This window comes from Schistocerca nitens, chromosome 10 (assembly GCF_023898315.1).
Source record: "Schistocerca nitens isolate TAMUIC-IGC-003100 chromosome 10, iqSchNite1.1, whole genome shotgun sequence".
NCBI classification, from domain to species: Eukaryota; Metazoa; Arthropoda; class Insecta; order Orthoptera; family Acrididae; genus Schistocerca; species Schistocerca nitens.
The window spans coordinates 149192658-149210613 of record NC_064623.1 but is presented as its reverse complement, the minus strand read 5'-3'; the positions used below and the strand labels follow the sequence as shown (position 1 = coordinate 149210613).

At 39.2% G+C, this 17956-nt stretch overlaps 1 protein-coding gene and 1 non-coding gene across 2 annotated transcripts; both read left to right on the top strand.

Annotated features, from left to right (window-relative positions):
- Nucleotides 1-907: 907 nt before the first annotated feature.
- On the top strand, nucleotides 908-13646 carry LOC126210254 (ribulose-phosphate 3-epimerase). The gene is made up of 4 exons (XM_049939445.1): nucleotides 908-1204; nucleotides 1294-1401; nucleotides 1502-1723; nucleotides 13189-13646. Exons 1-4 carry the CDS (start codon nucleotides 968-970, stop codon nucleotides 13315-13317), a joined length of 696 nt encoding a protein of 231 aa, XP_049795402.1. The 5' UTR covers nucleotides 908-967; the 3' UTR covers nucleotides 13318-13646.
- Nucleotides 13647-14630: 984 nt separating this feature from the next.
- On the top strand, nucleotides 14631-14705 carry Trnas-uga (transfer RNA serine (anticodon UGA)). Its single transcript has one exon. It is a non-coding gene; the product is annotated as a tRNA-Ser (tRNA).
- Nucleotides 14706-17956: the final 3251 nt, after the last annotated feature.

The window sequence follows — 17956 nt, the reverse complement described above, 5'->3', positions numbered from 1 at the left end:
CACTTTTGTTGAACTATCATGTTTGACTGAGATCATATTTCTGTTGCTTGGGTTTCCACTGTGCTAAATTTATGGTCGATTTTAGCTGATGAGCATGAGCCCAGGGCTATTGAATCAGTGGCGTCCGATAAACTCCTATTGTAAAGTACATGTGCCCTCTATAATATAAATAGATAGATACTACCAGATTCTACATGATATTTATGTAATAAGTTGTATTGAGTTGAAGTGAACACATTGAAAATGCACAGTTGCCATTCATCTGAAGGATGTAAAAATTTACATGTAATATTTAAAAAATATTACTGAAAAAAGATTAGAATATGTGTAGGCATATATACCAGACTTAAGAGACCAATTTTAAATTTTATAGTACTATATGTTCATGTGCTGCTAAAACTTTTTGATAATTAGTTTACGTTGTAAGTATCTAAAACAGAAGTTAAAAATTAACAACTGACATAATAAAACTGGTATCTTGAGAACATTTCTGAACAAGGGAGGAAAAACAGTATTGACTCTGAATTTACGATATCTGTGTGTGTTTTATTAAGTTCCTGTTTATGTTTGAATGAGTGTTACCCAAAAAAAGATCAGAACTTGTTTATATGATGCCTTGATTTTAAAGCTGCAAAATCACTGTAAATAAATTATAACAAATATTAATAAGCGATATTGTACTTCGCAATCAAAATTTACAAATGTATGTGGATGTATGAAAACTATAAGCACAGTATGCTGAAGTAACAAGACATCTAACTTCCATGAAATGCTTCAGTAACGTAGGCGTAGGTATTTTCAATCTGGCTTGCTTCGGCTCATACCGCTAATGTTTCGATACTTCGAGATGAACACAGTGGCCAGCTCCAGTATTTGTTCTTCTATAAGCTCTGTGTAGCGTTATGGATACTCTTTGCATTTCGTATGTTTTGATAGTAGTTGGTGTTTAGGTTAGAATTTTATCGTCATGGGAGACGGCGTGACATGTAAAATAGGACCATCCGTCTTAAATGCTGATCTTGCTAAATTACATGATGAATCGAAGCGTCTTGTTGATGCTGGTGCAGATTATTTACATTTGGATGTTATGGACGGTCATTTTGTCCCCAACATAACATTTGGTCATCCGGTAGTCAAATGCTTAAGGGCTAAGATTCCTAAAACATTTTTCGAAACACACATGATGGTTTCGAATCCTGACCAGGTGCGTTTGTTACTGATTTCCTCATTAATTTGCTTGCAACTTTGTCTATCGGACATATGTCTGAAAGTTGAAGGTCCAAACTTTTTCAGTGGATAGATCCTATGGCAGATGCAGGAGTAAACCAGTACACATTTCATGTTGAGGCTTCGGAGGACGTAAATGAAACGTGCCGAAGGGTAAGAGAAGCAGGCATGAAGGTGAGCAACATAGGTGATAACTTACAAACTCAATGACACACAGAGCTTACCGGTATAGAAGTATTTAGCAGATGGTAATGCTGCAGTTAAACATGTCTAGGTTGGAGTAGCCCTGAAACCAGGCACGTCAGTTGAAGCTGTCAAGGAGTATGTTGATGTCGCAGACATGATTCTAGTGATGACTGTGGAACCAGGATTCGGTGGCCAAAAATTCATGTCTGACATGATGGAAAAAGTCAGATGGTTGCGTGAAAATTATCCTGCGCTGGACATAGAGGTAGATGGTGGCGTGGGGCCATCCACAATACAGCAGTGTGCTGAGGTTTGTTGAATTAACGGTATTTGTTAGTAATTTTACATTGTTTATTACGCAAAATAACATGAAATGCTAAAAGAGAATTCAGTAATAGAAAATTTTAACAGAACTTTGCATTTATGGAAATGTTTTTCAATGTAACTCATTCCAGGTAATAATATAAATATGTTGCTACTGCACACATTTTCGTAATTATGTAAAATAGCACCCTGTTCGTGAACAGAAAAATGCAGTAACGCCTGAATTACGGTATTTTTTTGGGTTTAAGAGATGCACTGTGGTCTTGAAAACAGTGCATTCTATTTTAGAAAAAATGTCAGCAGTAATTTCTAGAAATGTTACCATGTGTCAAGTTCATACTGTAAGGATCAAAAATGTTTAGCTATTTCTCGAACCTCCTAGGGAGGCTGATACCTGAACATTTTAATTGTAATTTCTTGCACGATTTATCCTGTTTGACCAGATATTTTCCTATGATATTTCTGAAATTGATCAACCTTGAAAGATAAAACTGGGAGAAGTTTATTTAAAATTGGCGGGGCAAGAGTGAGTGATTTCAAACATATTTTAAGCCAAGAAGGTTGTCACATCTCAGGTTACTCTGATTTCAAATTTAAAATGAAATCTAGCTGTATATCCATACCTAGTAATATTTATACATTTCTAAGAAAACATACAATTTAATTGAAAATTTTAGCCGGCCGGGGTGGCCGAGCGGTTCTAGGCGCTTCAGTCTGGAACCGCGCGACCGCTACGGTTGCAGGTTCGAATCCTGCCCCTGGCTTGGATGTGTGCGATGTCCTTAGGTTAGTTAGGTTTAAGTAGTTCTAAGTTCTGGGGGACTGATGACCTCAGAAGTTAAGTCCCATGTGCTCAGAGCCACTTTTTGAAAATTTTATGTTCTTGTAAGAGTAATGCTGAGAACTGTAGTGTGGTTGACTCAGTTCACATTGTGCACTTTTTCCAGCATGGCAGTACACTCTTGCGACAGTTTGTAGGAGTTTTTGATACAAAATATGCCACACTTCCTTAATTGTTCATGATAATGTTAAGGAAGTGTTAGTAAATGATATAGTTGCTTGTGCTGTTTGTGAGCCTGATGCGTCTGTGATAGACTGAAGAGGACACTATTTGCAGATGCACAGAGTAAAAAATGAAAACAGAAAAGTATACTTCTGCTCAAACAGGACACTAAAGGACATTTTCTGATTGCAGTTACAGTATTTTTTGGCACAAATGGATATATCTTCCAAGTGAAGAGCATGCAGATTAAGCTGTTTGTGGAAGAGAGCACACATTTTCAGTGGGAAGGCTGATTGGCCTGTGGAACAGGTAGCTGCCTCTTTTAGGCATTACTCTAGAGAGTAAACTTCTGTGTATCCTTCACATACTGATAGATGTAATTTCTCATCACTGCCTTGCTTCATCAGACTTCTTTCCTGTGTTGATAGGTGTTGCATGTTGTTGTCACCCATCCCTCCTCCTGTTGTACAATAACTGATGAAACAGGACTGCCGCACCGAATGGGGAACTTAGCTGTTGAGCATGTGTTGAGATGTGTAGATATTACCATTGAAAGATTTGTAGCATCTACTAATGTAAATGTCGTTGCGTTGAGTATTATATTTGGGTACCAGTCCCAGAAACACTTTCATTTGAGATGACTTGAATATTCAATTTTAAATATATTACGCATTGGGCAACTTTTTGCAATATTTATTGCACCATTACATGTTAAAATAGTTTTACTCTGGCAAAGTATTTCAGCTACATGGTCACCATCGGATGATACTGAGGTGTCAAGGATTTATGAAGGGCCTTCATTATGTAATTAAACACTTTTTCTCTCAGCCAATTTTGGTTGAAAAACTGCAGAATTTGCTCTACGGCATTGTGGAGTATACCCACTTCAACCCCCATAGTTTCAAGAAGTTCCAATAGGTGGCAGCACTATCCATAGGCTTAAAAATGCTGTCTCTAATAGAGATGTGTTCGAGGTAGAGAGCTGTCATTGAGTTTCTTTTGGCAGAAAACCAGAGCATTGTGGATATTCATAGGAGTTCACAAAATGTCTACGTATACCTGACAGTGAACAAAAGTGCAATAGGTCTTTGGGCAATGCATCTATCATCACAACAAGGTTCAAGGTTGCATAGACATGTCTCATTCCAGCATTCTGGCCAGCTGTGATTCCTGCATTGCTGGAACACTTTAGTTTTGGATGATAGATGGATCACACTCGAACACCTCGCTAAACAGTTTGACATCTCTGTTGGCAGTTCTAACCGCTTTGTCCATGAGTTGGGATACTCAAAGGTGTATGACCACTGGGTTCCTATCCACTTAATAGAAGACCATAAAGAGCAATGAAGGACCATTTGTGTAGAACTCCTTGCACACTGAGGCTAATCGTGACAATTTTTCGTCAAGTATAGTCACAGGTATGAAACATGGGTTCATAAATTCCAACTGGAAACAAAATGGCAATCCATGGAGTAGCCCCACACCACCTCTCCTTGAAGAAATAGTTCAAAGCTTCATGCTCAGCTGGTGACGTCATAGCAATAGTCTTGTGGGACCCTGAAGAAGTTAATCTATTTAATGTCCTTCCTCATCGTTCAACGATCAACTTTGAAGTGTATTGTGCTACCCTCAGAAAATTAAGTAAATGACATTAGTGTGCTCATCACCACAAAAATGCAAACGAAATATTCCTTCTCTATGACAACGCAAGGCCTTGCAAAAGTCAGCCCACCCGAGAGGAGCTCACAAAACTGCATGGGACCATTCATCATCCAGCCTACAGCCCAGATCTTGCACCTTCTGACTTCCATCTGTTTGGCCCAATGAAGGCTGGAATTAGCAAGAAGCAATATGTGGATGACGGGGAGGTTATTGATGCAGTAAGACGTTAGCTGTGATGTCAACCACTAGAGAGTCTGAGCATACAGGCCCTCCCAGTAAGGCAGTATAAGGCTTCCACATTGAAGGGAAATTATGTTGAAACTTGGATTTTGTATCCAAAAGTGTGGGGAATGATACAGTGTATTGGAGTCCAGAATAAAATTAACCTGCTTTCAGAAGATGTGTTCCATGAGTTACATCTCTCAAACTCTGGTTATATAATGGTCAGTCACATCTCTGTGGTTCATTCTGTATTCAGTACACTTGTTACCTGCATGCAATCCATATACAGTTGTTCTCATTGGAACACCTGATGTTCTGTGCATGACATGTTTCTTTATGCACTCAGTTTGCTCTCATAGCTTACAATGGAATATCAGATATCCATATTTAAACCCACTGAGGAACTTCCAAGGGCTCTGTAGAAGTGTACTTCCATGAACATGTAAGAATTTCAGCAAATGCCCATGCCCAGTACTTTTAATCATTTCTTGTTTAGAATGGACTTTTCTTAGCATCTTACTGCTAATATTGAGTATTCACATCAGTAGCACTTTCTTCTTGATCTGTTTCTAATTTCTCCCAAGTCTCTTATCTTTTGCTTGTAATATGAGACTTCCATGCCTCTACTGTGGGTGGTCATTTATTGCCTGCTGAACCACAGTTAACTCAGTTGTTAATTTTTCTTTAAGTTCCTTTATCTTCAGTCTTTGCACTGCTCTACTTTGCCATTTCCCTAGTTGTCTGTACTTGGGTGGTTTCTAGTGTTTGTAATCCTTTTAACATTTGGTGTGCACAGTTAAATTTTCTTTTGAAGTATCCACTTGCATAGTTTCTTCTTTGCTTGAAAGTTGTCACAAAATCGTCAGTAATGACCTGTGAGGGGGCATTGAAGTTAAACTGTTTGTGACCCACATACTGTTCAGCACTATCAGTCATTATGTACCATTGCTCATCACTTAAACTACTTCTTTGGTAGGTTGGGGAGGGAGAACAATGGATCCTATCCCTGTCTGGCCATCCAAGTTTCCCATGTTGTAATTGACTTTGTATGAATATGCAATGTTGTTTGGATGAAACACTGATCTCTAGTGGAGCTTAAGCTGTAGGTTACATTCCAACCCAATATTTTGATTTAGTTGGCTAAGCCACGAAATATGAGTAGAAAATGTCAGGTGTGGTGTCATAGCATAGCCTGATGTCCACATTAGGTTTAAAGGGGGTAAAAATATTTGCCATGAACTACACAATTTTAGAAAGAATCTTTCACTCTGCTGCAGAGTGCACTCTCTTTTGAAAGATCCAAACACAGTTAAACTTGTGTATCAGACCAGTACTTGGACTCAGGACCATTCCCTTTTCAGGCAGTGCTGTTACCAACTGAGCGATAGATGTGATTCACTATCCACCCTGACACATGTATGACTTCCAGTACTTCTCTCGTACCTACATATTTTTGCTTACAAACAATACTTTTTCCCAGTCTGGTTACTACTCCTTTACTTTACAAACTTGTGGGACGGGGCTTTGTCACTGGCCTCTACTCTGGGTCTGTTGTTTTTGTTCATATAGACTGTCTGATTAAAAGTATCTGGATTCCTGATGTAATACAGAATATACTGTTAGATATTACAAGAGATGACCTGCCATTATAAAATGAGGTGGAGAAAGTTATGTAGTTAGTGTAGAAGCAGTAATGTAACAACATTAAAATTGATCAGTCACGACGGTTCAGAGACTTGGAATGTGGATTAGTCATTGGATGATGTCAAGTGACCATTCCATCAGGGACATCTAAACCCTTCTACAGCTGCCCCTGCTTACTGTTCATGTGACTGTGAAGTGGAAACTAGTAGGAACAACCACAGCCAAACAGAGACAAAGCAGACCTCGTGTATAGATGACGGGAACCATCCAGCATTGTGCAGGGTAGACGTAAAAATAAATATCTTTAATTACAAGGAATCACTCTTGAATTCCAAAGTGTTCCCAGACATCAGCTAGCACAGCAATGTTGCATAAGGAGGTTAAAAAAGTGGTTTGCAGTGGTTGAGCAGCATCTCGTGAGAGATTTCTGTAATCAGTGCTAAATGACATTCAATTTAGTGTAAAGATTGATGCCACTGGACAGTGGATGACTGGAAATGAGTGATTTGGAGTGATGAATCACACTGTACCCTGTGGCAATCCGACTGGAGGATTTAGATTTGGCAAACACCTGCCGTCATGTGAAGTACCAAGAGTGAAGCACGGAGAGGGTGTTAAAGTATAGGAGTGTTTTTCTTGATTGGAGCGTGGTCCCCCTATTGCTTTTTAGAGAACACACATGGGGTAGAATATGAACATATTTTATAGCAGTGTGTACTGCATATAGCAGAGGAATAATTCAAAGACAGTGATTGCATCAGCGTGACAATGCACCGTGTCATAAAGCAACATTTGTGACACAGTGGCTTGTGGACAGTAAGATTTCTGAAATGGACTAGCCTGCCCAGAATCCTGATGTGAACTCAGTGGAACACCTTTGGGATGAGCTATAATATTGCCTTTACTCCAGACTCTAGTGTCCGACATCACTACATTATGTGGATTTGGCTCTTGAGGAAAAATGAGCAGACATTCGGACACTTTGTGGCAAGTATCCCCAGCAGATCTCAAGCTGTTATAAGGACAAATAGTTAACACACCCCATTTTATTGTCCACTAATAGGTGTCCTGATACTTTTGATTATATAGTGTATATCAGTTCCCTGCTACTAAACATGACAGATGATTCAAAGAAGCCTGTCTTTGCAGATTATGTATGTGTTATTGAATATACACTGAAGAGCCAAAGAAACATACACATGACTGATATCGCGTAGGGCCCACGCCAGCATGCCGAAGTGCTGCAACATAATGTGACATGGACCTGACTAATGACTGAAGTAGTGCTGGAGGGAACTGACACCATGAATCCTGCGAGCTGTCCATAAATCTGTAGGAGTAAGAGGGGATGAAGATTTCTTGTGAACAGCACGTTGCAAGGCATCCCTGATATGCTCAATAATGTTCATGTTTGGGAAGTTTGGTGGCCAGCGGAAAGTGTTTTAACTCAGAAGTGTGTTCTTGGAGCCACTCTGTAGTAGTTCTGGGTGTGTGGGGTGTCGCGTTGTCCTGCTCTAATTGCCAAAGTCCGTCGGAATGCACAATGGACATGAATGGATGCAGGTGATCAGACAGGATGCTTATGTGCATATCACCTGTCAGCCATATCTAGATGTATCAGGGGTTCCATACCACTCCAACTGCACATGCCCCACACCATTACAGAGCCTCCAACAGCTTGAACAGTCCCCTGCTGACATGCAGGGTCCATGGCTTCATGAGGTGTCTCCATACTTGTACACATCCGTCCCCTTGATACAATTTGAAACAACTCACCTGACCAGGTAACATGTTTCCACTCATCAACAGTGTCGATGTTGACAGGCCTGTTTGAGGCATAAAGCTTTGTGTCATGCAGTCATCAAGGGTACACGAATGGGCCTTCAGCACAGAAAGCCTGTCGATGATGTTTCGTTGAATAGTTCATGCACTGAAACATGTGGATGGCCCAGCATTGAAATCTGCAGCAATTTGCAGAAGGGTTAAACTTCTGTCACATTGAACTATTGTCATCAGTCGTTGTCGGTCCCATTCTTCCAGGATCTTTTTCCGACTGCAGTAATGTCGGAGAGTTGATGTTTTACCGGATTCCTGATATTCATGGTAGACCTGTGAAATAGTCGTATGGGAAAAATCTCCACTTCATCGCTAGATCGGAGATGCTGCCTCCCGTCGGTTGTGCACTGACTATAACAACACTTTCAAACTCAATTAAATCTTGATAACCTGCCATTGTAGCAGCAGTAACCGATCTAACAACTGCGCCATATCCTTGGTGTCTTATATAGGCGTTACAGTATTCTGCATGTTTACATCTCTCTGTATTTGAATATGCATGCACATACCAGTTTTTTTGGCGCTTCAGTGTATATGATATAGCCAACAGGTTAGTCAGTATCATGTGGCCTTCAGAGAATTAAAGCTTAACTGCAACACAACCCAGTGATACCATTTCTGAATCAGAACTATCGTGAAGGTTATGATAGAAGCTAAAGAAATGAATTAAAATTTATACCGCAGCTGGAACTTAACTTGGGTTGCTTGCGTACTAAGCAGATGTGAAAACTATTACACTACCGCAGCAGCATGGTTAACCTAACTGCATGGACTACCCCAGTCCATTCCTGTCCTTAGCATAAACTTTAGTTCACGACTTCAGCCCATTTTACACTTCTTAAGTTATCAGTTAGCCATGCTGCTATGGTGGTAATGGTTAGTACATCTGCCTAGAAGCAGGAGACCTGGTTTCACGTCCCAGCCATGGGATAAATTTTAATTCTTTTCTTCAGCTTATATCATTATCAAAGATTAAGTTGAGACACACGTCTCAAAGAAAGTGTAATTCCATGAGATCTGAAATGTCTTGGCAGATTAAAACTATGTGCCGGACTGAGTGTCGAACTCATTCTGGATACATCCCCATGCTGTAGCTAAGTAATGTATCTGCAATATCCCTTCTTCCAGAAGTGCTAGTTTTGCAAGGTCTACGTGAGAGCTTCTGGTAAGTTTGGAAGGTAGGAGATGAGGTACTGGTTGGATTAAAGCTGTGAGGACGGGTCGTGAGTCATGCTTGGGTAGCTCAGATGGTAGAGCACTGGCCCACCAAAGGCAAAGGTCTCGAGTTTGAGTCTCGTTCCAGCACACAGTTTTAATCTGCCAGGAAGTTTCATATTAGTGCACATTCTGCTGCAGAGTGAAAATGTCATTCTGGCTCCATCAGATCTATTGTGAAAGTGGTATTCTGTTGTCTTAATGATGTCGCGTGTTCAGTTAATTTAACCATTTTAAATTCTTTGGGGTAAATGGAAGGCTTTGTTGGAAGTATCATGTTCAATGATTTGTAGAGAAACCGAATGCTGCTTTCTTGATTATGCATGATCTCAAATGACAGGCACTGAAACGTGAAGGCTTGTTTCCTTAACTTACTTTCACTTTATCTCTTATGATTTTATACTTTGGAGCAACTCTGTGCACTAGTCAGGAATATTCTTGGCCCATAAAAAGGTGATCTTGTACTGTGCACAGCAGTTCTTCACAGTGGCCAAGAAATTTTCTTTGTAGTGTGTTATTTGTACATTATTACCATTTTTATTCTGTTAATTCTTTGTTTATAAATATTCTAATCAGCATTCTGTAAATTATTTCGTTACTCATTTTGGGACTAAGTAGCTTTTTCTCGCATGATTCCACAGAACCTGATGAATAAAAATTGTACAAATTTGAACCTTGCTCAGAAGTTAATTATAGAGTTGGTTGCTGAGAATGGGCTCTGCCCCACCTTATTAATTGTTTATTTGTGGCAACTACTACCAATATTCATTTTATATGAAGTGCATGGATGGACTTCAGTGAAAGTTTACTGAAATCTCCTTCTCTTTAACACTTTCCTTCATATATTGAAATCTTTCAAGCATTAACTTCCTGTCAATTGTCGCTGTCACTGTCTGTCATTGTTGATAGTACGTAGGTGTGAGTTTGAGCATAGCTTTCCTGTGCTCCCAGTCCGTATTGGACGCAGCTTTCATTTACTCAATTCATTGCTGTTTATAGTACCTGTTGATGAGATAGACCTTTAGGGATTTGGAACAAGTCAAAATTTACTTCAACAAATAATAAGCATATCATAAAAATTTAATCCGTACACAGCATCGGCAGTAAGCTTACACTGTTGTGAGAGTACGTGTGATTTCCACAAGAAGCTCTGTGAACCTTGTAGCTTGTTTCCAGCCCGTGCTATCTGTAGCTTTCTGTTCTTCACTAGAATAAGTGAAAATGAAAAGCAGTAAAAATATCTCTGCGACCTGGCCTGTTACAAACCCAACAGAAAATATTAAATTAATTTTGCAGCTATTAGCTAGTTTACAGAGAACTGTTGTTGATGTTGGAGTGTGTTCAGAGACCTACTATGAAAATAAAATAATTAACATTTATATTGTCATTAATTATGGAATGTGTATGTTTCACTTTAAAATGTACACTGTGGCCATTATAACACCACCACCGTGGAGATGGCATACAAGAAACATCAAACTGGCATGCAGTGTACTACATGCTCAGATATGCAAATGATTACCATTTCAGTGCAGCTACAGAAAGTAGGTAGGAGACAGTGTTGTGGGTTTGTTGTTCAGAAATCCCATTTGAATGTTGTTTGTCAGTCAGATCATTTTGTGCCTTGCATAAGCAGGAGTTATGGCTTCCCATGACACTGTAGCAGAGGGTTGTAGGAACAGTGGTCCACCCAACAATGTTGAAATCAGGAGTGGTAATGCATAATCTTTTTCATGCATGTCCCAGTTCTCTGTGCTCCACCACGATGGACATATCCATGTGTGAGAACTAATACTGCCAGATTATATTTGTGTTTCTGATACAGGCCCAACACCTGGCATGATGGCATGGGGTGCCATTGGGTAGACAGCATTGTCACCTCTGGCTCTCAGAGCTGGTAATGTGGATAGCAAGCATTACGTTTTTAAATGTGAAGGCCAGTGGTTGTGCCCTTTTGTAGTTATTTCCCTGGCCAAGCTTTCAAGGAGAGGCCCCCAGGGGTGTGACAGTTTTTGAAACTATCTATACAGTGATGTAGTTTGGGATTGCAGCCATTCACCATGGTAGGCACCAGTTTGAGAGTAAGGGACAAAATAAAAATTTCGTAATTTGGTGTGACTGTTCTGGAGATTTAAAATTAATAACAATAATTAGGTGAGCATTCTGGTGTAGTGGTTAGCATACAAGCCTAATGAGTAACAGTTGGTGGCATGGAATCTTGGCAGATACTTCAAATTTTTTTCCATTTTTAAATGTTTATCAAAATGACTTTGATCATTATGTTTATTCAATTAGTTGGTTTAAATGTATTTTTTTTTATTTCTAATTGTTTGTCATGTCATTTTAATCACCATATCAACTTTTTCCTTTGTTCTTATTTTTTCTTCCTATCTTTTTTCAGTTAGTATATTTATGCATGCGATTTTAATTTTTTTTTTTTTTAATTGACATATTTAATTTTGTCCAATTCGCAGTCATATTTTTGCCCATATTATTGCAGTCATTAATAAATATTTACAATTCCTTTTTTCATTTACATCTTCATCTGCATTTTCGTCCTTAGTGGAACAAGAATTTGTTTTAATTGTTTGTATGACAATTACCATACAAAAAAGTGCATCTTGTTTGTAACAAAAAAAAAATTTTGACACTGTTGCACACCCAACACAAAGATTATTTCGTCTTCTGTTTTTTAACTGATATATTGACATTTGAAAGTGTTTAAATATTATATATATAAATATAAATAAGTAAAATTGTGTGCACAGAGATTTCAAATGAGAAAAGAAAGATAGGAAGAAGAAAAAATAGCAAGTGAAAAAGTTAGTATTCTGATTAAAATGATGTGGCAAAGGATTAGAAATTAAAAAATAAATGTAAGCTAATTAATTGAATATAACTGTCATTTCTATAAAGATTTAAAAATAAATTTTGAAGCACCAAGCAAGATTTGACACAACAATCTTCACATCAGACTAGGATGCTAACCATTACACCAGTGCTTAAATGATGATTGTGTTCAATTTTAAAGCTCTAGAACAAGCAAAATTACAAAAAAAAATTTGTTGATTACTTGCAAACTAGAACCCATGAGGGTGAATGGCCTCAGGGTAATATACCAGTGACTCTGACCCACATGAGCGTATAGATGATTTCAGAAAGTCGATCCCACCACTAAGAACCTCTTTTTGTCAGTACAGAGGGTGCTAGACTGTTGTCCTGGCCAGCTCATTCTTCAGATATCTCGCTCAGTGAAGAAACCTGGCCGTGGGTTTTTAAGAGACTGGCATGTCACCGCTCACCAGCAACTGCTATTTATGAACTCTGGCAAAAAGTTGAAGCAGCATGGAGTGAGTTATCAGTACCTGTCATCCAAGCTCAACTCTGTGCACAGCTGGGTTAACCTGATTGCTGCTGTCAAAGTGGAAGCTCTGTGTATTAAATATCATACCTGTAGAACCCCAAATCCCTTAAAAATTTAATAACATGTTCTTCCACCTACACTGTATATGCACAGTAACTAAAATTTCATTACTTGCTATCTACTGTGACATTATTTTGAAGGAAAGCGGTGTATTTTGAGCATTTGTTTGGTATTTTGTGTGCTTTATTCTCATTTTGGATATATAAATTACATTCCTGCATGTGTACATGATTTACTAGTGTATCACATTCATAACTTGTAAATTCTCTGTGTGTGTTAAGAATGTTTATATGAATGAAACTGAGTTAACTCTTTCCAAACAACTTGAGATATAAATCATAAATCGCAGCTGTCAGCTGTCATGGTATTTCCACCCAGTTTTTACAATTTAATGGCAGTTTCTAACATTGCCTGATATTCTGGAACTTTCCTTTTACTTTTGCAGGCAGGAGCCAATATGATAGTCTCTGGAACTGCGATAACAAGTGCTCCAGATCCAAAGGACATAATATCAACAATGAGAAGTCAAGTGCAAGCATCCATTGATAAATTGAGGGTGCAAGTGGAAGTGTAAGGATGAAGGAATAGAGGAGTGTGCGCATGCAATAACACCCGAGACCCAAAAGCACACACAACTTTCCATTACTAGATGTAGTGTCAGTTGGTGGGTTCAATAGCAGATGAAAATTGCTTTCATTTGGAAGTAGTGAGAGGGTATACTTCCAAAAGAATGATGTGGCAGCCATTATTTTAAGAGGATGAGTAATGGTGTTTTGTCACACCGAATAATGGGTTTTAATGTTGAAGTCATATGTAAACATTGTTTTGTACCTATAGACTGGGTTGTTACTATAATATGTAATGATTATTTTTGTACGAATAAATTTTATAGGGATTCTTAAAGATTCTCTGTTTTAATAGTCTTTTGTGTGAATAATTGAAAATTTTCACTCCTCACCCATTCCTATTCAAAATTTATCTGAGCATTGCAATTTTAAAATTAACTACATACAGTCTTGAGCTTTTTGGAACATTAAAAGTCCTTTCTTCAGAACATTAAGAAAGGAACAGGGACTGAACACACAAGTGCAGTGACACATGAATACTTAAATGGGCACTGAAATATACAGTATAAGAAGTCTAACAAATAGGTACACAACTAGATACACCATTTTCGTGATCTGTTGGTAAATGGCGGCAGCTGCATGAAGCTGTTTGCTAGCGATATTTTCATATGTATGAAAGTCACAATGCCAGAAAACTGTAACTAAAGTCTGGATGACTCTGAGGTCCAGTGGTTGGTAAAGCGAGAATATTACTTGTTAGATATAAATAGATGAAAAGACAAATCATTATGATACTGAAAAGCACTGGATGGAAGATATATGGACCTCAAACAGAATAGCAAAGTGATTGACAGTTGGGCATGTGCTGGGCAGTGTTGGTTCATGTTCCTTCCCACACAATATAGCTGTGGTAGCAACAGCTAGGCTTTCCATTCTGGATATATTCACAAGCACTGATATATCTGATTTGCTTAACAGTATGGTAATAAGAAACTTCCTGGCAGATTAAAACTGTGTGCCAGACCGAGACTCGAACTCGGGACCTTTGCCTTTCGCGACCAAGTGCTCTACCAACTGAGCTACCCAAGCACAACTCACGACCCGTCCTCACAGCTTTACTTCTGCCAGTACCTCGTCTCCTACCTTCCAAACTTACAGAAGCTCTCCTGCGAAACACGCAGAACTAGCACTCCTGAAAGAAAGGATATTGCGGAGACATGGCTTCGCCACTGCATATTTCGCAGGAGAGCTTCTGTTAAGTTTGGAAGGTAGGAGACGAGGTACTGGCAGAAGTGAAGCTGTGAGGACAGGGCATGAGTCGTGCTTGGGTAGCTCAGTTGGTAGAGCACTTGCCCGTGAAAGGCAAAGGTCCCGAGTTCGAGTCTCGGTCCGGCACACAGTTTTAATCTGCCAGGAAGTTTCATATCAGCGCACACTCTGCTGCAGAGTGAAAATCTCATTCTGGAAGCATGGTAATAGTTATCACTTTTCTATGCAATTTTGCAGTTACTTTAGGGCATTGTTGCATAAAATAAACATGTTGCACAGAGAAACAATGTAAACAGTGAAAACAATTGTTATATTACCAGCTGTGGCATCGGGACTGACTGGTTACTGATACCTGAAGTAGCAAAGCAATATAACAGTGAACAGAATACAAGGTGTGACCAAGCTCATTCTTTGATTGGTTGTTGCTAGGGTAATTGTTGTCCTTAAACAACTAGCTTTGAATCACTGGAGCTGTCAATAGGCACATATACAAGTCTGAAATTGTTACTAAGGTTTTGGGTGATCTTATGTGCCTTCAGTCTGTGTTGGACTATACAATGGTGCTGGATACAATAAAAAATACACACACACACACAAATAAAAGAAAGTTAAGTACCCAGAGGAGGAGGAGGCAATGGAATGAAACTTCACTAGTGAAAGCTATGCAATTTTATTCAGGGATTACAAAACTGAATCAATCAGGTTTACAAAAAAATTGGCATTGTAAGACGTCTTAAAAGTGTGATGTCAAACCCCACTCTGGCATTGATTTATGCACTGATGAAAGTGGGAAGGGTGTCATAAAGTAGTACTATCCTCTCCAGGGCAAGCTAGCCCACAGCTGTTGTGTTTTTGATGTACTGGCACTGGACAGAATTGACATCCGAAATCAGGACAGAGCTAAGGCTCTTGCTGGGCATAGGAATATCTTAAAATCATGCCATGTACAGATGAGCATTGTCCTGTCGAAAAATGGGACCATGATAGTGCCGTGTGAAAAGTAACATAGAACATACAAAGTCTGATGTACTGTTGTGCTATCATAATTTCCCCAATCATTACCAGCCACAACCTGAAGTCACCCGCATCAGGCATAACACCAGTGTGCCCCTCTAAAGTATTGGAAGAATGGTAGCACTCATCAGATCATCAACATAATCATTGACAGTGGTATCTGGGATATTGCTGGACTGTGATTCAATGCCAAATACAGTGCAGTACTGTTCCTTGGCAGTCCATTCTTGCTAGTTACAGCACCACTCCAATCGCAGCTATGTAGTATTTTTTAATTTCAGCCTATGTGTGGGACGCTGATTTCCTAATCTGGATGCTTATAGTCTCTGATCGATGGTGCGGGATGACACATTGTCGCAGGGAGTCCACCTACTAGTTCTTGGAGGGAGGGAGGGGGGGGGGGGCTGGCACAGATGTGAAGCAGTTATGATGTGCTTGGTAAACAGTACAGTGTTCATCTCTTGTGATGGTCAGACATGGTTGAAAGGGCACCTTCATGAGAAGTATGCCTCCCATCAAGTTCCCGTGCAGTCAAACATCGGCCCACTGTCACATCTGAATGCTCCACAAATCTGGATATTACATGATTTGACCAGCCAGCCAAATAGAGACCAACAGTGAGGTCCCTCTCAAACTCTGTAGGGTGCTGATAATGCTGTCTCTCACGTATTTGCAGCATCTCCGTGTCCCTTATGGATTACTCAACATCCTGTTGTGTTCACGTCCCTTACGCACCCTACCTGGCACGGTAATGACACTAATCGCTAATGCAGTCTCGTGGTGTACAGGGTGATTATAATTAGGCTTTCTTTACTTGAGCTGTTGTAGACGGAAAACTATTAACTGTGTGGGTACCCAACTTTATACGATCAAGGCATGCAATGTGAATGGCACATGTTAACATGTTATTGTATCTGCTTTGCCAACATGTGATCCATGTTCTATGGGAGACAGTGTGGGGCGGCGGGTGGTGTAATTGTTAATGTTCCTATTATTTATTTAATGCTGTTGTTTGCCGATCTCAACACTGGCTCTCTAACTACAATATTGGCAACCAGAAAGTGATTAGCAAAATGTGAAGCCTGTAATTAGAATTCCTAGTGCCCACTTCATCTGAGAAATACATTTATAGCTACAGCTTATAGCTCTGAGGAATTAGGAGATTGTCTGGGATTCATAATCAAAAACCATTCTCTCTAAAATGTTCACTATATTCTGAAAGTCACAGACCAAAAAGATTCCACACAATCCAACTACCAGATCAGTTCAGAGTCTAATGCGCTGATGCAACTATAACTGTTCAAATTAAATGTTTAAGTGAATGCTCGCCATAATTTGATGATAATGTTCATCAAACGCCACGCTAAATAATGGTAGAATGTCTGTCCTGCGGTGGCATGTGAAAATACGACATACACAAACAGAAGATAGATCATTAAAGTCATCCCAAAATTAACACTGCACTCGAAAACGATTTCATGGTTACGCGTATCCCGTGTAACTTATTACTGCATCCGAGGCTGTTTATATCAACGATACCGACGCGACACGACTCCCGGCACAGGTGGTGCGCTAATCAGCGTCTGGAGAGAACTGGGGCCGCCTCCTTCTCGTGCAGCATTCTTACATATAAAGCCGTGGTGCGGACGGCTAAGGGAACATCTGATCAAACCTGCTCTCCCGACTAGCCGCTGGGCTAGTAATGCACCACTTTAAGTTATCGAATAAATCATTGCTTCCTTTGCTGATGGCTGATGAAGCTTTCAATTTAATTGTGCAATCAGCACACAAGTAAGTAATCATAATAAAAGTCTGACGTGGCTAAGTCAAATATTTTGGGCGAGAGAATTAATTTAATTACACTACACGCAGTAGACGAGCTCTGAACTTGCTCTTTGGAGATACGCTATAGCTATAGTTTTATAGTTATTCTGTTGAAACTTCTCACATTTTTATGATTATATAGTGGATCTCCCTTCTACTTAAATTTAAACATCCTAGCTTTATTTATTCGCCTACTTAATCTATCTTGCTTCCTTAATTTCTAAGACAAAAACCAGAAAATCATGAATTTCAACTAAAATTTTAATTTGTGAGATCCAGAATACTGTTTCTACTAAATTATTATGCAAAAGGAATCTAAATATAAATTTTTAAGTTTCTAGCTCTTTTCTGTTGCGCCAATGATTTTTACAGAAAAACATCCAAATTTCAAAAATGGTTAAAGTTATTGAACTGATATCCAACACATATTGATTTTGTATACCTCCTGACATGCTAGAAACATTTCAGGTTATTTACTTCATTTTAAAGTATTGCGCAATATTTATGACGTCAGAGCTAGTTACTGTGGACTAGGCTGGT